Source organism: Alosa pseudoharengus, unplaced genomic scaffold (genome assembly GCF_046254945.1).
Source record: "Alosa pseudoharengus isolate Yale_2024_CS ecotype anadromous, Long Island Sound unplaced genomic scaffold, YU_APseudo_1.1 YU_APseudo_1.1_scf_6, whole genome shotgun sequence".
NCBI lineage: Eukaryota > Metazoa > Chordata > Actinopteri > Clupeiformes > Clupeidae > Alosa > Alosa pseudoharengus.
The window spans coordinates 22,162,014-22,180,610 of NW_027468848.1; the positions used below are offsets into that span (position 1 = coordinate 22,162,014).

General features: G+C 44.7%; 1 protein-coding gene across 3 annotated transcripts; it reads right to left on the reverse strand.

Moving 5' to 3' along the window:
- Positions 1 to 3,221: 3,221 nt before the first annotated feature.
- Positions 3,222 to 17,950, reverse strand: dnajb5 (DnaJ heat shock protein family (Hsp40) member B5). 3 transcript variants are annotated; one of them, XM_076270157.1, is made up of 4 exons: positions 17,941 to 17,950; positions 15,266 to 15,521; positions 11,063 to 11,736; positions 3,222 to 4,825 (listed from the first exon to the last, which is right to left on the reverse strand). In XM_076270157.1, exons 2-4 carry the CDS (start codon positions 15,474 to 15,476, stop codon positions 4,592 to 4,594), a joined length of 1,119 nt encoding a protein of 372 aa, XP_076126272.1. In that variant the 5' UTR covers positions 15,477 to 15,521; positions 17,941 to 17,950; the 3' UTR covers positions 3,222 to 4,591. The 3 variants fall into 3 exon arrangements, with proteins under 3 accessions (XP_076126272.1, XP_076126269.1, XP_076126271.1); XM_076270154.1 differs by lacking the exon at positions 17,941 to 17,950 and adding an exon at positions 17,777 to 17,912; XM_076270156.1 differs by lacking the exon at positions 17,941 to 17,950 and adding an exon at positions 17,153 to 17,224.
- Between the last annotated feature and the right edge of the window lie 647 nt (positions 17,951 to 18,597).

The window sequence follows — 18,597 nt, forward strand, 5'->3', positions numbered from 1 at the left end:
CCTCTGAAACCTTGAGGAGACTAAGGAGCCCTGAGCACATTCTCCTTAGACTGGCTCAGCTGTTGTGCTTCTCCCCTTGTACAAATATAGAAGTCGTACATCAGTGGGGCTGCTACATTACACTGTCAACTGACCGAATGCTTGGTCACACTGGAGTGTGTGTGTGTGTGTGTGTGTGTGTGTGTGTGTAGTAGTGAGAGACTCTGGGACCCACTCAATCTCCTTATGAAGCCAGCCGAGGGGGAAATATTCTTAATCATCCTGCACACTAACAAACTTCTTTAGAGCCTTGAAGGAACATTCCAGAATCAAGGGTAGCCAAGTGGAGGGAAAGCCATGGATGTAGGACGTGTTTTTGTGCTTCGTCAAACAGCCTCTAGGACGAAACCCGTGGTATCCTATGGGAATGACTCCTCACATATAACAAGATTATCACTGCTCATTACAGAGAAATTGAGGCTTCTCATAAATCCCATTTCCCTGTTTTGACATTGTGTTGGACAGACACAGACAAACAGCTACTGCCGTTTTACCGTGTCTGTAAGCAGTGTTATATAGGCCTGAGGCAATTATATGGTGCATCATGACTAAATTGAATGATTACAAGATCAGTGCATTGGTTAATGGCAGTTCAGCCTTCAATTTCCCACTTTATTTATTTTGGTTAGTGTGAGGTAGAGTGGGTCAAACAAGCAAATTGGTTTGAGTTCAGGCTGTCACAGGTTTCAAAATGCAGACATGACAAGAGGAGCTGGATCACTTCACACCTCAACCAGCTTACAGTGTCCGCATGACTCTTATCAGTAATTAGTCTCATTCAGAAGTGGCTGGGGAAGGACGTCCCAATGGAAAAGGAACAGGGTTAGATTAGATCACTAAACCCCACATTATACAAACAAGGCCAATAACTTAATATTATTTTTATTTTTATGCAGACCCTACCCTACATATATCTATGTACAGTAAACATGTACGCACATATATACATACTGTGGATATGTGGATATATAGCTACCTATTTAGTTATATATAACTATACATAATAAATGAAGTCGTCAGTATGAATTTTACCTGAGGTCCCAGCAGGTCCTCACACTTCCAGAGGTGGGGTAATGTCCATGGGTATCATGAGACTGGCAGGTGTTGTGGTCACAAGAGGGCAATCATGCTCACAGGAGCACAGAGGAAGTACCTCACGTGCACAGTGACTCCGCAGAAACAGACTCTGGGACACAGACAGAAATGTGTGCAGGATTTCATGTCACATTCACATCTATTCTAATTATGTCTTGTGCTGGACACAGTTAATTTGAATAGAACTAAATTGAGCATGTTGCACCACATGTTGTTACAGGTTAGAAACCCTTAAATGACACTGAAACACAAAGAGTGGCAAGAAACAATAGTGGAAAAAAGACCATCTGGAAAGTGTGGCCCAATGCAGAGGCATGTGAGAGGTATGATGGAGCATTGCCAGATGGGGGCGGTTTATCATTTTATCAGCAACTTTTTGTGTTGACACCACTACTGTAAGTCTCCCAGTAGAAAGCCTGCAGAACATTCTGGAACTCACCAGCAGACCACAGCAGAGGGTATTAGACGGCAAACTGTTCTTCACAACAACTAACAGTCAAATCACAACTCTAAGCCCCTCCCCCCCCCCCAACACACACACACACACTCCCCTAATTACAGCAGCTGTGTGGGTTTGGAATCCAGCCGATGCCAGCTTTAATATCCTAGCCCACTCCCACTGGGGGCGATGACATCACACGTGCCATTCACACTTGGAGACGAGAGCCGAGTCTGAGCTCCAGAACGCTGAACACTAGACCCTGGGGACTTGAGGGGGCTGTGGAGGATGTATGGGGGTGTGTGCACTGTAGGTAATAACTTTTCCACTTTTTTTTTCTACACATTTGGTTTTCTTAGCATTCTGATAGAATTTTCACATTCTAATTCCACAACCATTACAGTACAACTAAGCAAATGAAATGCTACACAATTTTGTCATAGTTTCTATTCTGTAAAGCGTTTTACTAAGGCACACTGAGCATATGTGCGTCAGGTTCTGGGAGGAGAGAAACATTTGTTTAGAACGGCCTTAGACAATCTTTTGTTATATCAATGACCATCGCAACATATTATTGTTCAGCACTCCAATAGGAACTGACATGCAGCAGTCCACTAAGAACTGACATGCAGCAGTCCACTAAGAACTGACATGCAGCAGTCCACTAGGAACTGACATGCACACAGTGAAATAGATACAGTAAACCGTTTCCCTTGGAAATCAATGTCAACAGATAATTATACCAAAATATTCAACATTTTTGGTTTATTTCATTTCACTGTAAAATGCTTTACCAAACACTGAGGGGTACATACACACTGTGACTATTGAAGGTTGTAAGATTTCCAATGACATTCGCTCACTCTCATTATACCACAGCGAAACTGCATTCAGAGAGGGGTCCCCAAACACATCTTGCCCTCTGTCTCATTACAATGTTCACCTTTATATCCTCCATGATCACACAAACTCATGAAATTAGACCTTCCAGGTCAGATATGGGTGAAAGACATACAAAGTTCTGATCAAAGTTTCTTTCATTCCACTTGGGAACTTTCCCCACACGTTCTGCCGCTGTCACTGTAAGCATGCTATTTGGGCATCCAGGCCTCCACATCTCTTTAGTGTCTTCCTCCATGATGTCTTTTAGGGGAAATAAGGTTTAAAAATCCATTTAAATGTGGGAAAGAGAAATTTTGCCATATTTTACCAGGTTCATCCAAACAGTGATGGACACTTGAGTCATGATCCAGTCGTCCTGATCAAACATGTCCACTTGACACCCCCTCCAACATCTGTCCCAAATTCAACACTTGAGACAGAACATTAACCACACGACTGCTTAAATAATTACACATGGACTTGGCATCCAAAGTCACTGCCTCAAAACAAATGAAGCAGCAAGGGTCCACCCAAATGCAGACTACCAGTGACTTTTTATTCCTTTCTTTTTGCAACAGTTTTCACATACTGCTCCAGAGCAGACTTACTGAAATCCTGTGGCTCAACTGCAGTGTCAACAGCAAGACTTGACCAGTTCATGGTATAAAGACGTATACTAGTATACTACTATAAAGAAGTCCTGAAAATGTTCTTCAAACATCTGAAACTTCAATTTCAGGTAAAAACTTAGCAAATTCAGATAAAAGTTGTTTAAACTTGTTTTAATACAAACACCATTTCACAGCTCCTTTTAAAAAAAATGAAAACAAAAGTTTGTAGAAATGACAAGCACCAGGTTGTGGTGTGAAGCAAACAGAACCCCTGCAAGTAAGCCTATTTTTAACAAAGCAATCAGCAGTATTAGGCTAAAGTTCTAGGTGTGCGCACTGAAGGTTGTGTTGTGTTTATAAGGTAAGTTCCTGCTGAGCACCCTGTCATTAAGCCTTTGCAATTTACTCTCACACAACAAATCATGATTCATATTATTCAATAGGTTAGTAAAGCACCAGGGAGCTAACGGCAGCAACCTGCCAGCTGTCTGGTCATAAACTCATGGAGTGTTTCCGGAATGCTCAATGACAGTGTGTTCAGTGTTACCATGGTTTGAGCCCAAACTGAGAGTATGATGTCATATGTTGCCTGTCAACAAAAGCCCATCTGACAGATTGAAGTCAGGGGCTGTTGACATTCGTGTCTGCAAAAGATTAGATTGTGATATTATAGCTATTGTATATATTGTCAGTGTTTTCCAATCACCTAGCACAATGATTTTCTGCTTTAGTTATTGTGTGATTGACATGGTACCCAGCACTTGTATCAGAGGAATGCTGGTTTCAGCCAAGTTAAGGCACTCACACAGTGTGAGATGTGATTTGTACATGTATGCACCCCAAGGTTAAGGCAGTATGCCACAAAAAAAGCACCTTGTTTTATTTGGGCTCTGAGAATTCATCAAGTAACCACCTAATGCAGCTGGTGTGTCCTGATTGCCTGTGCTGTGACTGCAAATGAACTGTAGCTTTATCACAAAATGCGCTTTATTGAGGGCTGGAATAAGAAAATAAATCGGCTGAGATAAGAACGTAGTCATAATAACAAGAACTGGTAATGTTTTTCATGACTGGGAACAAAATGAAAATCACTCAATAGCCAAGGCAGAGTCAGCTCCAAAAAAGGAGCACACTCCTGCTTATAGGCTTCTTCTGAGTAAATCCATGATCGAAAACAGAACATCCAACTAGCTTTTGAAATGAGAGGTTGCCTTCCAACCTATCCTGAAGTCAAATAAGAAAAAGCATAAATAAAAAAGGGGTATCCTTTAGAAAATGTCCCGGATTAAAAAAAAGTAAGCCAGCATCTACCCATCTCTATTTGCTTACAAACAGTGCTTGTGGGAAAAAAAAGTGGGAAAAAAGAACTGAGGTTCCTCTCGGCAAATTCTTTCACTCTCCGTTTCAGTCTTCAAATTATATATTACCATCTGTGTAAAGATAGCCATTATGTTTATGAAAGTGTAGGTTTGTGTGTATTTTTAAAAAAGCAGACGAGACAAACATAATCCCAATGCAGTCCCGTCTAAGACTGGGGCAGGTGCTGTTTGATGATTTCCCGAGACTGTGGAGGTATCCTGTCCGGGAAGCGCACCTGGAACTCCACGACCAAGTCCCCGCGCTGGGCCGGGTTCTTGGGGTAGGGCAGGCCTTCGCCCCGCAGTCTCTTGGCCGTGCCCGGCTTGATGACGTCGTTGCAGGCCAGCGGGATCACCCGGTTGTCGAGGGTGGGAATGTTCACGGTGCAGCCACACAGCGCCTGCAGGGAGTGGGAGCACAGTTGTTCAGCACTGGACATTGGTGGGGATTTTCCAACATACTACTCATACATGGAATGAAAACACTGGGTGAGTACATGGACTGTGACCAAAGCTTTTTAAGTAGGGTCTTTACAACTGATCTTGTTATTACAACGAGAAGTTTGCAATGATGTCATAACTTCCAAAACGAATCAACTTAACTGACAAATAGCTACACAATATTTACAAATGTTTCATGAGTACATTTCATGAGTATATTTCATGAATACATTTGACTAGTTTCTAATACCACCATTTAACTCCATTTTTAAGGATATTAGTCATGTCTCAATTCTGACTGCTAGTGACTGTTCTCTCTTGAGCGTTACTGACATGAGTGGAGTCTCCATGTGAATGTTCAAGCACATGTGGAAGCCTGGAAGATAGCAGACCTTTTCACTTTACCATGTCTGTAAAGTGTGTGTATGTGTAAGAGGAGTGTGTGTGTGTGTGTGTCTATGCTGATGGAAGGTGGTCGAGTGCAGAGGAAGCTAATTTTAGCAGGTGGTCTCATTACACAGAGCTGATGAAGTAACAGCCGAATCAGCTGAGGTCGTAAATAGCTGTCAGGTTTATCAGGCGGCCTCGGCTTGAGCCATGCTCAGTGAGGATGTGCTGTTACAAAGGCGGCAATCTGAGGCCTAAGGCCTGGAGACTAGAGACTGATCCTTTGTTCTTTACCCTATGCACAACATCCTGTGTGACTGACGCGACATTCATCTTTAAAAAAACAAAACCAAACTTCAGATGGTGTCAAATCAGGTTTTAAAAAGTAGGCGGCACCACTTTTAATCCAAAAAGCTTGAATCAGCTGAGGTCGTAAATAGCTGTCAGGTTTATCAGGCGGCCTCGGCTTGAGCCATGCTCAGTGAGGATGATGTGCTGTTACAGAGGCGGCAATCTGAGGCCTGAGGCCCAAGGCCTGGAGACTAGAGACTGATCATTTGTTCTTTACCCTATGCACAACATCCTGTGTGACTGACGTGACATTCATCTTTAAAAAAACAAAACCAAACTTCAGATGGTGTCAAATCAGGTTTTAAAAAGTAGGCGGCACCGCTTTTAATCCAAAAAGCTCAGCTCATGGGGGGAAAAAAAATAAAAAACAGTATCCAACTACCTACTTCTACCTTTGATGCCTTGAAGCTTATAAGAGAGGTCTTTAAACTTGAATATGCTGTTAGCACAGGACATCAATGTAGCCCGACAGTCGAGCCCTGCTAAGCAACTGCCTCAGCTGATTGGTGGAGGAGTGCTGCACGGCTTTCTGATGACTTCACTCTTGCAGCCCATCTATCCCCCTGTGCCCCTGGCAGTGGAAAGAAGGCGAATTCATGGAAAGTGGACTGAGCTGAGAGCTCCCGCCCTTCTCCTCGGATGGCCCAATCTGCCACGCAGGGCCAATGAGCCGAGTTTTCCCAGGCATCGTCAACTAGCTGGGAAACTGGGTCTGCCACACGCACAGCCATAGACACAGCGGCGTGGTGCTGCCGTGGCCTACTGGTTAGCGCTTCGGACTTGTAAACGGAGGGTTGCCGGTTCGAACCCCGAACAGTAGGAATGGCATCTAACCCCTCACTGCTCCCCGCTGTAGCAGGCAGCTCACTGCGTCGGGATTAGTGTGTGCTTCACCTCACTCTGTGTTCACTGTGTGCTGAGTGTGTTTCACTAATTCACAGATTGGTGTTAAATGCCGAGACCAAATTTCCTTCACTGGATCAAAACTTATGCTTTACTTACTCCGTCTTCCAGTGAGATTGAAACCACAATCTGAGGAGACAACAATCACTTGAGGGTTTGTTAATAAAGGCTTGTTGAAGTTGGTGCTATGGTGCACTCAGCCAACGAGAGAGAAGGGATGGCAAGAAAGGGAGGGGGAATTTGGCTTTAATTCCTCTAATAACCTCTGGGTCATTAGCACTCGCTTAACGAACAGACGAAGCATTTTAATTTAAAAAACAAGGACGGCCCTGACGGTGATGTTGCTGCACTGACCAGACAGCGGAGATTTGACAGGAGACGGAGGGGTGCTGGCGGAGCTCCAGAAAGAGCTTAATTATCAAAGATGACTTGACATTTGCTGGGGTGGGTCGGCTGGTTATGAGGGGATCTGGCGCGCTCGAGAGTCCGGTGCAATAAAGTTGGAGCCCATTATTGCCCCTGCTATATTGCAATTTAAGAGGCCTCGTCGGATTTAACTGTCGACATCCTTTACAAGAACAGATAAACAACATTATTACAAAAGACATAAAAGTCCGGGGGAAAGCTGCAGAGCCCCAGGAACAAAAGCAAATTGGTGTACACAACACAGTCTGAAGGTGGGACTAATCATATCACATACTGTACTGGGAATCCCAAAAGACAGAAAAATCACACTGAGAGCAGAACATAAAAAGTATGTCTCCTAAGGGTCTCTGATTTCATGATCTCCCTGTAATTACAGGCAGGAGCTCCTTGGACCTGACCTGGAGCTTTGTCTAGAATGCCAGTACTGTGGAAATTCACAATATCTAAAGTAGATGCAAACACTGCAGCAAAGCTCAAAAATGCTTATCACCAGCTTGCCAGGTTGTGCAATCTCAGCTCTGTTCTAAGTGAGATGCAGGGCGGCAAGTGCATACGTGACTCTTTTGTGTTTTTTTTTATTCAATGACTGTGACTCCAGGAAGACAAGAGAAATCGGAAGTATAACACCTAGAATTCAATGATGAGAGCACCAAATCCTGGCCACCTTATCTCTCATCCATGGAATGCTTCAGAACAGAAAAACACACTAACAATCCAACTGTTCATGTCTTAAGTCTAAAAAAGATCGATCAAATCTTGGTGAACTATATATAGAGCATCACTGAAAGCATGCATGTTTACAGTACAACGTTCAAAATATCTAAATGTGTTTAAGACTCGCCCTGACATTTTTGGTGGTAAAGGATACAGTATGCCTCTTTTTCAGCACTCAGAAAGCTTTCATGACTAAATTAAAGTTGGAATAGCTTGTGAATCCATTTGTGTGAGTGTTTTCATATGTGAAACACTTTTGCGTGACCCAGGGGTGCCGAGTACAAGAACATATTCCCTTTACAAGGAAAAATATTCAAGTTTCAACTTTAATTTAACAGATGGGGGAGCCTTGCGTCTGAAGTGAACGACTGACAGACTGCTTGCGGAAATACACATCAGCATTCAGCAGCCAAACAGTTGGTTTGCTGCATGACGGTTCTAAGAGGTGGCTCATTTTCTTTGGATCTCATTTTCTATGGATATACTCCACATACTCCCAGTCACAAACCACTGATACGGGCACTATTTGTGGCGCTGTTGCCAGTCGGTGGTGGGTGTCTGATCCCTGGTGTTTTTCTGCGTCATAAAAGAAAGGTGCGAGGACAGCAGGTCCTTAAAATGTTGGTCAGCGCTTTTATTTAAACGTGTTTTGTTTTTGAAAAATGGCGAAGGAGAAAGGAGGGCAAAACAGAGTCAGAGGAAACCAACGGGCCATCTGGAAGGTTGTGAATGTCATGCCATGTCATGCAGCGACAGACGATCTCGGTTGGCATGAAATTTCGGCTGGCTAAAATTAATCGTATGGTCCCAGGCTGCTAATTGGCGGCGGAAGCCACAGCCGCGCATCCGGAGACACGCTGGCACAAACAATGCCATGCAGCAACGCACAAAAACAAGCTGTCCTCTCCACTTTCCGAGTTTCCTCTTCCCAGATTTCTGGTGAGCTCGCTAATGAGAGTAATTTTTTCACTCCTTCTGTCATTGTTTTTCCCTCTCAGTCAGAGCTCAGCGCAGTCTTGCAGCAGAGCAGAGCAGAGCAGAGTAAAGGAGATTGGAGCGAGCTGAGGAAGCTGCACACAGTGCTGGCTGAGCCTCGTGGGTCGTCGCTCCTGCAGAAAGCGCTGCGGGGAGGCTCTGCAGCAGCACAGCAGCTATCTGCTAAGTCACATCAAAGCTACTGCCTAACCCAGTTAACACACACACACACACACACACACACAGATGTTCAAGGGACTGAATTTCAAAGGAGGCATACAGTGAAAAAGAATAAATGCCACAATTTTTCATCAATGCAATGCCAAATGCTATCAATGCAACATACTGCATCATTGTGACATTTGAGGGTAGAGGTACTCCAGATAAGTACTCTAGATAAGCCTATTTCTATGTCCACATAACCAGTGCACTACAGTATAATAGTACAATGATAGCATAACAGTAAAACTATATCTCTTGCTGTTAACTAATGCACTGGTGTGATTACACATTCTACGAGTATGCAAGACCTGAAATAGCAGCCAAATCAAAAATTCAAGGTTACCCAGTAGCAAACATCAAAGTGCTGGTCAGTCTACTAATGAACATACTATGCACCAAAAATGGGTCATACCTCTAAATTATTTTTTAATTAACGGTGCCTGATTATGTTACTTGGAGCAAAGATTAAGGATCTTTCCATATGCGTTCCATTTCAGGTGATGATCGGGGCAGCGCATAACGTTCCCTCCTAAATAGAGTTCGCAATTAAACTCACGGCTTAAAATGTCCCAGGCTTGGCTGTTGCCACCCTACTACAACAATTTCCACCCGCGGCCGTCCCCGCTTGCTGGCCTTGCCTTTCTCGGAGACGGTCTCCACGGGCAGCCACGGGTGACACTGGGGTACGAGATTCCTGTGGACTCACACCACGGTGGCAGAGGGTAAATCGGTGCTGCCTGCCACAAGGCCCATCAGCCCCAAGTGCTCATGGGAAGACTGAGAGCCCCAGTGGCTGGTCACCACAGCAGATGGATGAGGACCGAGGGAAGGGGACTATGGCCAGACAGGGAGGAGAGGAGGAAAATGGGGGCCTCTGACTGGGATGAGGGCCCCTATTGGTCTTGGGTGGGCCTCACAAATATCAATGCATAGTTCATTGCTGCACTGCATCTCTCCCTCTCTCTCTCTCTCTCCCTTCCTTCCTGCAGTGCTTGAAGGGTTGACTCAGGGTCTGAACGGTACATTACCCCTGACGAGGCAGTCTGGGCCTGGACAGACAGACCTGAGCTGAGAAGTTGCTGAGGAGCAGAAAAGAACGCAACTTTCCACTTACCTGAGGCTGTCACTCAGACTACAGAGATTATGAGTCTGTGTCTCACTTTATCAAGCGAGCTAGCTAAGGGTATTTTTAGCTGCCTCTGGGTAACTTTAAATTACAAAGGATTCTAGCACACTAGATGCTAATGCACAAAATCATTTTTAATGCCATGGTAAATCATTGGTATCAGTTACATCTATTTTTACACCAACTTGCATTTTGGCATACATGTGTTTTTTTACAGCTGACAACCTTACATCATAGGAGGTCTTCTATCTGATCTTCTATTTGGTTTAATGTAAAAAAGGGCTAAAGCCCTGGTGAACATTTGTGTAGTCAAGGTGATTCATCAGAACTTGTCACTGAGATGTGTTCACATGAAGTTACTCTCAACAACAACAATACACTGTCTGAGGGGGACATCAGTCTGAAAGGCCCCTCCTCATCCTTGTGGTCAGCGAGGTCGGCGAGCTATTTTGGCTACAATCAGGACAGGACTAAAACAGACCTTGGAAGTTTACCCCAAGTAAATTGACACAAAGGCCAAACAAGGCTCTAGAGATGTGATAATAATAAACCTGTGTAATGTGTGTCTGGAGCAAATCTATTCCAAGGATCAGACAGTCCAACTGACCAAACAAACTCCATACACACCAAGGCAAATGGGTGTCAGGTCAAATGACTGCGAAACTATCCTGTACTTATGTAAATCTACAGTATATATCTAGGCCTATATTCTAATACTCTATAGTCTACACTGGTATGGCAATATATACAACTCTATCTACTCTATCATCCTATAATTTTACATTTTCCTGTTTTTACCAAAATATTTCCTTCAAGATAGTTTCTATTTACACTAATTACTCAACTATAAAAGCTCTCTCCGCTCTTCAGCTCTCAGCTGAAACAGAGAGATGTCCGAAAATAGAATCTTGGCAAGCGAAAAAACACAAACAAAGCAAATGATGCCCAATATGGCCAGGAAATGCATGAGCATCTAAAGTGAATGAATGAGTCATTACTGACTAATTAACACATACGGTGCAGAATGGCAGAAAACTGCTGCATCTGCATCTGCATCAGCTCAACCCCCGAGACCCTTCCTGAGGTGTCTTACCTCCTTCAGGCTGATCTTGGCTGAGTAGATGAGGTTGGAGCCGTCACGTTTGAAGTGCGGGTGGCCTTTGTCCTTGAGCACAAAGGCGATGTCGGCGGGGATGTTGTCCGGCGTCTCGTCGCCCTCCTTGGGGAAGGTGATCTTGGTGCCCTCCTTCCAGCCGCGCTTGATGACTATGTTGAGGATCTTGTCCTCGGTGCGCATGCTGCGTCCGTCTGGGTTGAGGCGCCGCCGCGTGATGCGCATGCGCTTGGTGCAGCCGTGGAAGATCTCCTCCAGCGAGACGCGCAGCTCGTGCACCACCGGCGGATCCTGCATGCGCCGCCGGCCGCGGAGGGGCTCGGCCCGCTGCGCCCTCCGACCCCCGCCGCCGCCACCGTGGTGGAAACCGTTGAGCCCGTTGAAGGCGCTGAAGCTGCTACCAAAGTGGCCCCAGGGCCCGAAGGGGTCGTCATCGCAGTCCATGTCGATGTCGTTGTCATGATGATGGTCGCCGTGGTGGTCGCTGAAGCCATTGGACGTGTGGTTGCGCGTGCGGCTGGAGCCAAAGAATATGTCGAAGGGGTTGGAGCCACCGAAGAACGAGGCGAAGGTGGCGTGCGGGTCGCCGTGGAAGGTGTAGTGGTAGGTGCTGCCTGAGTTGCCTGTGGAGCCGCCACCGCCTGCCTTCAGACCTGCAGCGAGACAAGAAATCAGGGTTAGTCAGCCCACCCACACATATAGTACCTGAGATAATACTGCCAGAGGACCAGTGTGGAGACAGATAACAGCTGACTAGGGTTCCGGCTTTACAGCAGAGATGATTTTAGCAGAATTCATGATTTTGTAACTGAGATGTTGAAGATATAGCTAATATATATGGATCTTACTATAGAAACCATGGTTTGGATAAATTGGCAAAAAATCTGAAGATGTACTAAGTTCTAGTTCTAGTTGGGAACATCTAGTGCACCATCACCTTTCGTGAGAATGGTCAAACCTGCATTCAGGTCTTTTGGCTCCCTGTCGCTTTCAACAGTCCTACAAATTGAGGTGCTAAAATTCTCCTACAATCACTGCAGTGTGAAAATCATCAACAGTGGTAAAAGGCAGGGGGCCTTATTGAGAACACATCCGGCTTAATGGAAACTGGGGCGCGGGAGGGAGGGTAGTGCACAGGAGATGGGGGGGGGGGGGGGTCGCCTCTGCTATGCCTCAGAGCTCTGTTGAGGGCTGATAAGACTTAAGCCCATGGCTGACTGATCCCGATTTAATATACAGAGCCAGGACACTCCATCGCTGGACATATAGAAAACTTAAAAAAAAAAATCTATATTCAGTGTAATGGCAGCAGCGGCTCACCGTATAGCAGGTCAACACTTCATGGACTCACTTCTGTTATTTACAGTGGTGTGAACCTCCTAAAGACACCCTCTCGTCTCCACAGAGGGGATGACACATCTTGGGGCAGTGCCCTCAGCTGCTCTAATGAGCAACGGCTACTCAAAGGGACTGAGTGGGTGAAGAGGCGAGAGGGGTGACAAGAGTCCTGACATCCTCTTCCCCGCACCATCTGTGCAGCCACCACAGGGACCCAAGCCTGGTGCAGTGCCTCTCTGCCAGCCTCCCCTCCCATCCCCTCCCCACCTCCCCACCACGCCTCTCCTCTCTTCCCCACTCCTCTTTTCCCCACTCCTCTCTTCCCCACTCCTCTCTTCTCCACTCCTCTCTTCTCCACTCCTCTCTTCCCCACTCCTCTTTTCCCCACCTACCCACCACGCCTCTCCTCTCTTCCCCACTCCTCTTTTCCCCACCTCCCCACCACGCCTCTCCTCTCTTCCCCACTCCTCTTTTCCCCACCTCCCCACCACGCCTCTCCTCTCTTCCCCACTCCTCTTTTCCCCACCTCCCCACCACGCCTCTCCTCTCTTCCCCACTCCTCTCTTCCCCACTCCTCTCTTCTCCACTCCTCTCTTCTCCACTCCTCTCTTCCCCACTCTCTGCTGGTATTTGCACTCTCCCAAGCCCCCGGACCACTCGTGAGGATCACAGCCAGCTGTGACCAGACATGCAGCTCGGACATCTCCAATATCTACCTGAAGTATCACACTGCAGTGTCACGCAAATGAACCTGACATATGACAGAGGTTCCATATGAATGATATGTGGTTATCTTATTTATCACATGCTTTTATCCAAAGAGATCTGATGAATATGAAAGAATATTAGGAACAGATAAAAAAGTACTAAGTCAATGACCACCAATACTGACTATCAGTGCTTGTAAGGAATCCCAAACAGCATTTCTTTGCCACAGGGCATGCTAACCTTAGTCATGTCCTAAGTCAGTAGTCATTGTTTTTATCCAATCACAGTGATGCATGACTCATAGCTTGGGCTCCGTTGCTTCGATAGAAATAGACTAGTGTAGAGGAGACATTTTAATTCCCAGAAACACTTTGACAAGCCTGAAGCACACAGGAGGAAGAATATCAAACTGATTATTAGAGCTCCAGCGATGTCGGATATTACGCCATTGCAGAATTCTTCATTTCAGGTTTAAGATGTACATGATCAGTGATGGTATGCACAACATTGTAAATAGTCCTAGGCCACAGAGTATGGTGAAACTGTGTGGCCTAGGACTATATTCTGTGGTAGAGGCATGTGTTCTCTATGACAATGGCATAAGCATTATCATGTCTTTCATCACATTAGGTGAGACTTGTGACTGCCCACGCTTTTCAATTCTGAGTGTCAGACGCACCACGAGGACTGCCAAGTGCCTCTCTTTGTATTTTGGTTCTGATGGGAATAAAGTAAAATCACAAGACTGAGTGGAGTGGAAATCGCTGGGGCTCTCCTACACAAACAGCCTACCTCAACGGCTATTAATATACCCAAAGCCAAGCCTGTGTAGTGGTCCGTCCGTTGGAAAATGCGTGTCGGAAAGAATACACAAGTCGGATCTACGAGAAGAGCCAGACAGCGTCATCCTGTAAAGCGGGATGAGGTTAGAAGTCTAAAAATGAGCCCCTGTTTAAGGACTTGTATCTGTTTAATGTAAGCTGTGAGGCCAGCCATCTGAATGGACAAATGCACTCAACCACTCCACCACTGATTGGTCATGTATCAACCACTGGAGGTAAAGTACGAAGATAATTTGCTCATCCTCAGAGGCTTAAGGCGAGTACAGAAAAACATGAGCAATACCAAAAGTCATGTAAGGTTTGCTGCTGTCACACGGTAGGTTAGCATAGACGCTACACAGCAGTGTGATTAAAAATGCATTACAGCCAGTGCTTTGCAAGGGCTTTGAAAATGAGCATCCTCAGGCTATACAGATATGCAAGACGTAGCTGGTCGTTAAAATAGTAAGTGGGTCACAGTGAAATAATAGAGTCCTACGTTGACCAGGAATAGGCCCTATCATATGTTATTGGGAAAAATGATTTGCAACATTCTTTCGGCAAAATCTTGGTGTTTTCCCCTCCTCCTCCTCTATGATATATTTTCCCTCAGTTATGTATTCTTAAAACACCTCAGCCAAGCTCTTTCCAGTCAGGCCCCCCTGCGATATGCTGACTGGCTGGCTGCAGTTGTTTTAAAGCAACTTTGCTGCAACTTAAAGCATCAACTCACTTTTCAAAAACCAATGGTATAAAACGACAGGCTCCTTAAAAAAGGTGCAAATCAAAGGCAGGTTCCCTTGCTACGACACCGAAGGCATCCGTCTTAGTGTGCTTCCAACTGAAATGCTGGGTTTTCCAGCTGTGCACCGACTAAAGATAGACAAACGGGGCTGGCGCAGGGCCCAGCGGTGAGCCATCGGCAAGAGCTGGAATATCATGTCTCTTTGTCTTCCTCCGACTACCCCCACCACCATCTTGTTTTTTTTTGTTTTTTGACTGAGCCACACATGCAAAATTACACCGTGACAGCATAGCCTGAGCACTTGCCAATATTTGAGTTCAGCATTCAAATTAAATCAGCTTGGAAAATATGACTTTATATGAGGAGAAAAAACAAAAGCTCTCTCTTTGGAGTTAAGGAGCACTCTGCATTCTCGCCGGAATGGTATTGTCCTCTGGTACCCGATTTTATACCCCAAAGCTATTTGAAGAGTAGAGGACCCTAGAATCATTAATGTCTTTTTTTATCCACATTACCAGCCTTTATTCAATAGAGAATTAAAAACATGAAAGACCAGAGTGGCAAACTCACCATCTTCTCCATACTGGTCATAGATGACCCTCTTCTTAGGGTCACTCAGCACCTCATATGCCTCTGCTATTTCCTTGAACTTCTCCTCTGCGTTGGGGTCCTTGTTTTTGTCTGGGTGAAACTTGAGAGCCATCTTCCTATAGGCCTTTTTGATCTCATCCTCGTTGGCCCCAGACTGGATGCCTAGGGTCTTGTAGTAGTCCTTCCCCATGGCTTTGATGGACAGACAGCCAATGTCTGGAAGCACCCTTGCTTGCTGAGAAATGTAACATGGCAACAGGTTAAGATGACTCATCCAAAACAGAGATATCCAACACAGCTGCACACAACGACACACAGCATGCGGGTGAGAAAACACATAAAAAAATGAAATGAACAAGAATGGGGATCAGTCGCATAACCAATAATGATTTTAGACTCTCACTCGAATTGGTTCAATAGTAAATGCTGACAATATAGGTGTTATATTGTTCTGTATATGTAATATATATATATAAATGTATTTGGATCATGATACTCTGCATTGTGATGCTAAAACTTGACAGCACAGGCAGCACCAAAACCAGTAACACTACCAAGGGAATCTACAGGCAAATGAGCCATAATCAATTACTCCTTGAGCAACTACTGTCTTGTGAAATGTCTCTGTAGATAATTCATAGTTTCATTCATAATTTCGAGGCGTCAATCCGGTTTTATCCAAGCCCTTCAGACCCTTTGACACTAAGGAGGCTTGTACTTTACCGGCTGCCTCTGCCCCATCTCAAAGCGCACTTCACCAAAGACACCTTTGCACCACAAACCTCAACTACATAATTCACTAATGAGCCAAGTTGAAGATCTAGGCTTAGATTTTAGAGAGAAGTGACTTTAAAGGAATTATTCCACAGGAGATAGGTGTAATGGCGCTGTAACAGGTGTAGGTGTAATAGGTGTAGGGCCTATTAAGAAAGAAGTATATCCCTCAATTTCTATCAAGTCAGAGGATATAAAATCAATGTTGTCAATGTACATGGATTTAAATAAACAAAAACGCAAAACAAATAAATAAATGAATGTTTGAGATGTGAAGATGTAGGGTATACATGCAATTACATTGTTTGTGGACTGAACAGGCATAAATAAAACAGACATTAGTTACTTCTATGGTCAAGTTAATCAACTTGAGTTAATGTAAGCATCCCATCAAGAATCAAACTTATGACCTTCATGCAGCCCCTATGATAAACATGATGCCTATACGCCACCCTCTCCGTTTACATCTCTTTCGCTGGCCATCATTTTGACATGACTCCCCGATTCTTCCAGTCGACCACAGGGAAGCTAAACATGTTTGCTGACAGAACAATTTTTGCTTGGTTAATTCTTAATTCTATAATTTGGTCCCATTACCCACCTTCTTTTTGCGCCAAATTGGACCTACCTTGGGTTCCTAAGTGTCATCCTAATTTAATGCTTATGCCCTCTATGATGTGCACACAGCTGGGAACAGTACGTGTTTCCATTTTCCACTCGCTTTCGAATGGTTTATGTCAAGAGGGGAGTTGTAGTCGCGTGCATTTAGAATGAGCATCCTTTACCTGTTCACCAAAGGGCTTCAAAGGGAAAGGCAGCTGATCCAGCTGATATTTGGGATAGCTGCACCACCGTGGTTCGGAGATTGAAAACAACAAAACGTCTGCTTTACTACCCTACAGCGTCCGCGAAAATGTTGTGCACATAGCCTAGGCTACTGTTCTTTAGTGGCTAAGGAAAATCCCTTGTCTCTCACTACATCAGGCATCATCGAAATGTCTCATTCAAATAAACAGCAAACAGACACAATGTAAAACGAGATCATTAAGCCAACAGAGAAAGATGGAAGACGATAAATAGTCGACTACTCACCCGTACCGTCAGCAGATAATGTGCTTGGTATTCCGCATCAGACCAGAGATTCCCACACAGACACACACACACACACACCTTCAAGTCTAACACGGTTGCCTACTCCTACAGCCATCCTCCGCTAAATCAATGTCACGAAGTCGACAAGCCATCACAAAAGCTGAATAGCCGGTGACAGTCCCGCTAATGGTGAGCGTGACGTCAGTGAAACCGGCAAAATGATCCCGTAGCCTACCGAATTTCTTTAATCGAAATGCAGCCTGACTCCAACTACCACCCAACAAACACTGAACAATAAGAGCCAAGCGCAGCCTATCAAATAATGTCGTAAACTAAACCTGAACTGCAACGAGGGCAGGCTGTTTTATTCGCATTTTTACAAGTGTCAAACACATTTGCAATGCTGCTTCACCCCGTAGTCGCTCACTTGACAGCAATTCATCTGATGCCTTTGCCGAACAGAACAGCCTACAAGTTACCAGAGAACTTTGAATTGTATGCCACAAAGCAAATCAGAAAATGGTACAACTTAAAATGACATGATTCATGCCAAGACGAAAACAAAATGAGAGAACTTACGATCATGAAATAATGAGGAATTTTGATTTAAATTTTAAATCTTACCCCGATCCAGCTGTCATAGCAGTGTATGACACGAAACTTACATTTAAAATCCTTTTGTTTTAAACCAAGTTGAGTCAAAATCAAAACCATTTTCTCAGTTAGTAGGAGGTTATATGCTAAACTTCTATCAAACAATCGTTTATTGGAAAAGCCCGGGACCTTACCGTGTCCAAGAATCGCTTTGCTGACTACCGCTTGCAATTTGCCTGACATCCAACTCCATTCGGAAAGCCACGCCTGCCCTGGTCTGGAGTGAAACCCCTGGTTCCGCCTCTTGAACACTAGGAATACCCCTCTCTCAATTACAACTTACAAAATGTTAATAGGCTATGCTGCTACATTGTATTCATTTAATTCTTGGGATAACTTCCTGACATTCCAGGCATACCCCTGCTTCACACATAAATATAATGTAGCCTATAGAAAGCTGGAGAAGAGATATTGCAAATGTCCAGTTTAAAAACGCGAGACGATGGAGGAGGAATGCCCAAGGAATTTCGATAGGAAAAAGACAAACATTTGGTTAGGTTCAGAGCCGTCTTTCACGCTCCGGATTAGCTTCTGACGAACGTACTGACAATTGTCATTTTGTTCCAACTAAACAAGACACAGGGATTCTATAACAATAATAACACATAATTAATTTGCCTACCAGATGATTACAAAATCCTGATCAAATACAATTTCATTTAACACGAGAGAGCGAGTAGGCTACGATCAATTTTGCATAGTAGCCCATAGAGAACAACACGTCTTATAGGTTTCAAGACCATCCAGGTTCCATCCAGGGTTTTTCTACTAAATGCATAGTTCTATAGCCT

Excerpts from the sequence above, each read along its gene's own strand:
- dnajb5 (XM_076270154.1), bottom strand. The coding sequence starts at position 17,866 with ATGGTTTTGATTTTGACTCAACTTGGTTTAAAACAAAAGGATTTTAAA. Across the intron at positions 11,737-15,265 it reads TGACCAGTATGGAGAAGATG|GTCTGAAGGCAGGCGGTGGC; the intron begins GTGAGTTTGCCA and ends GTCTCGCTGCAG. Across the intron at positions 4,826-11,062 it reads CCAAGATCAGCCTGAAGGAG|GCGCTGTGTGGCTGCACCGT; the intron begins GTAAGACACCTC and ends CACTCCCTGCAG.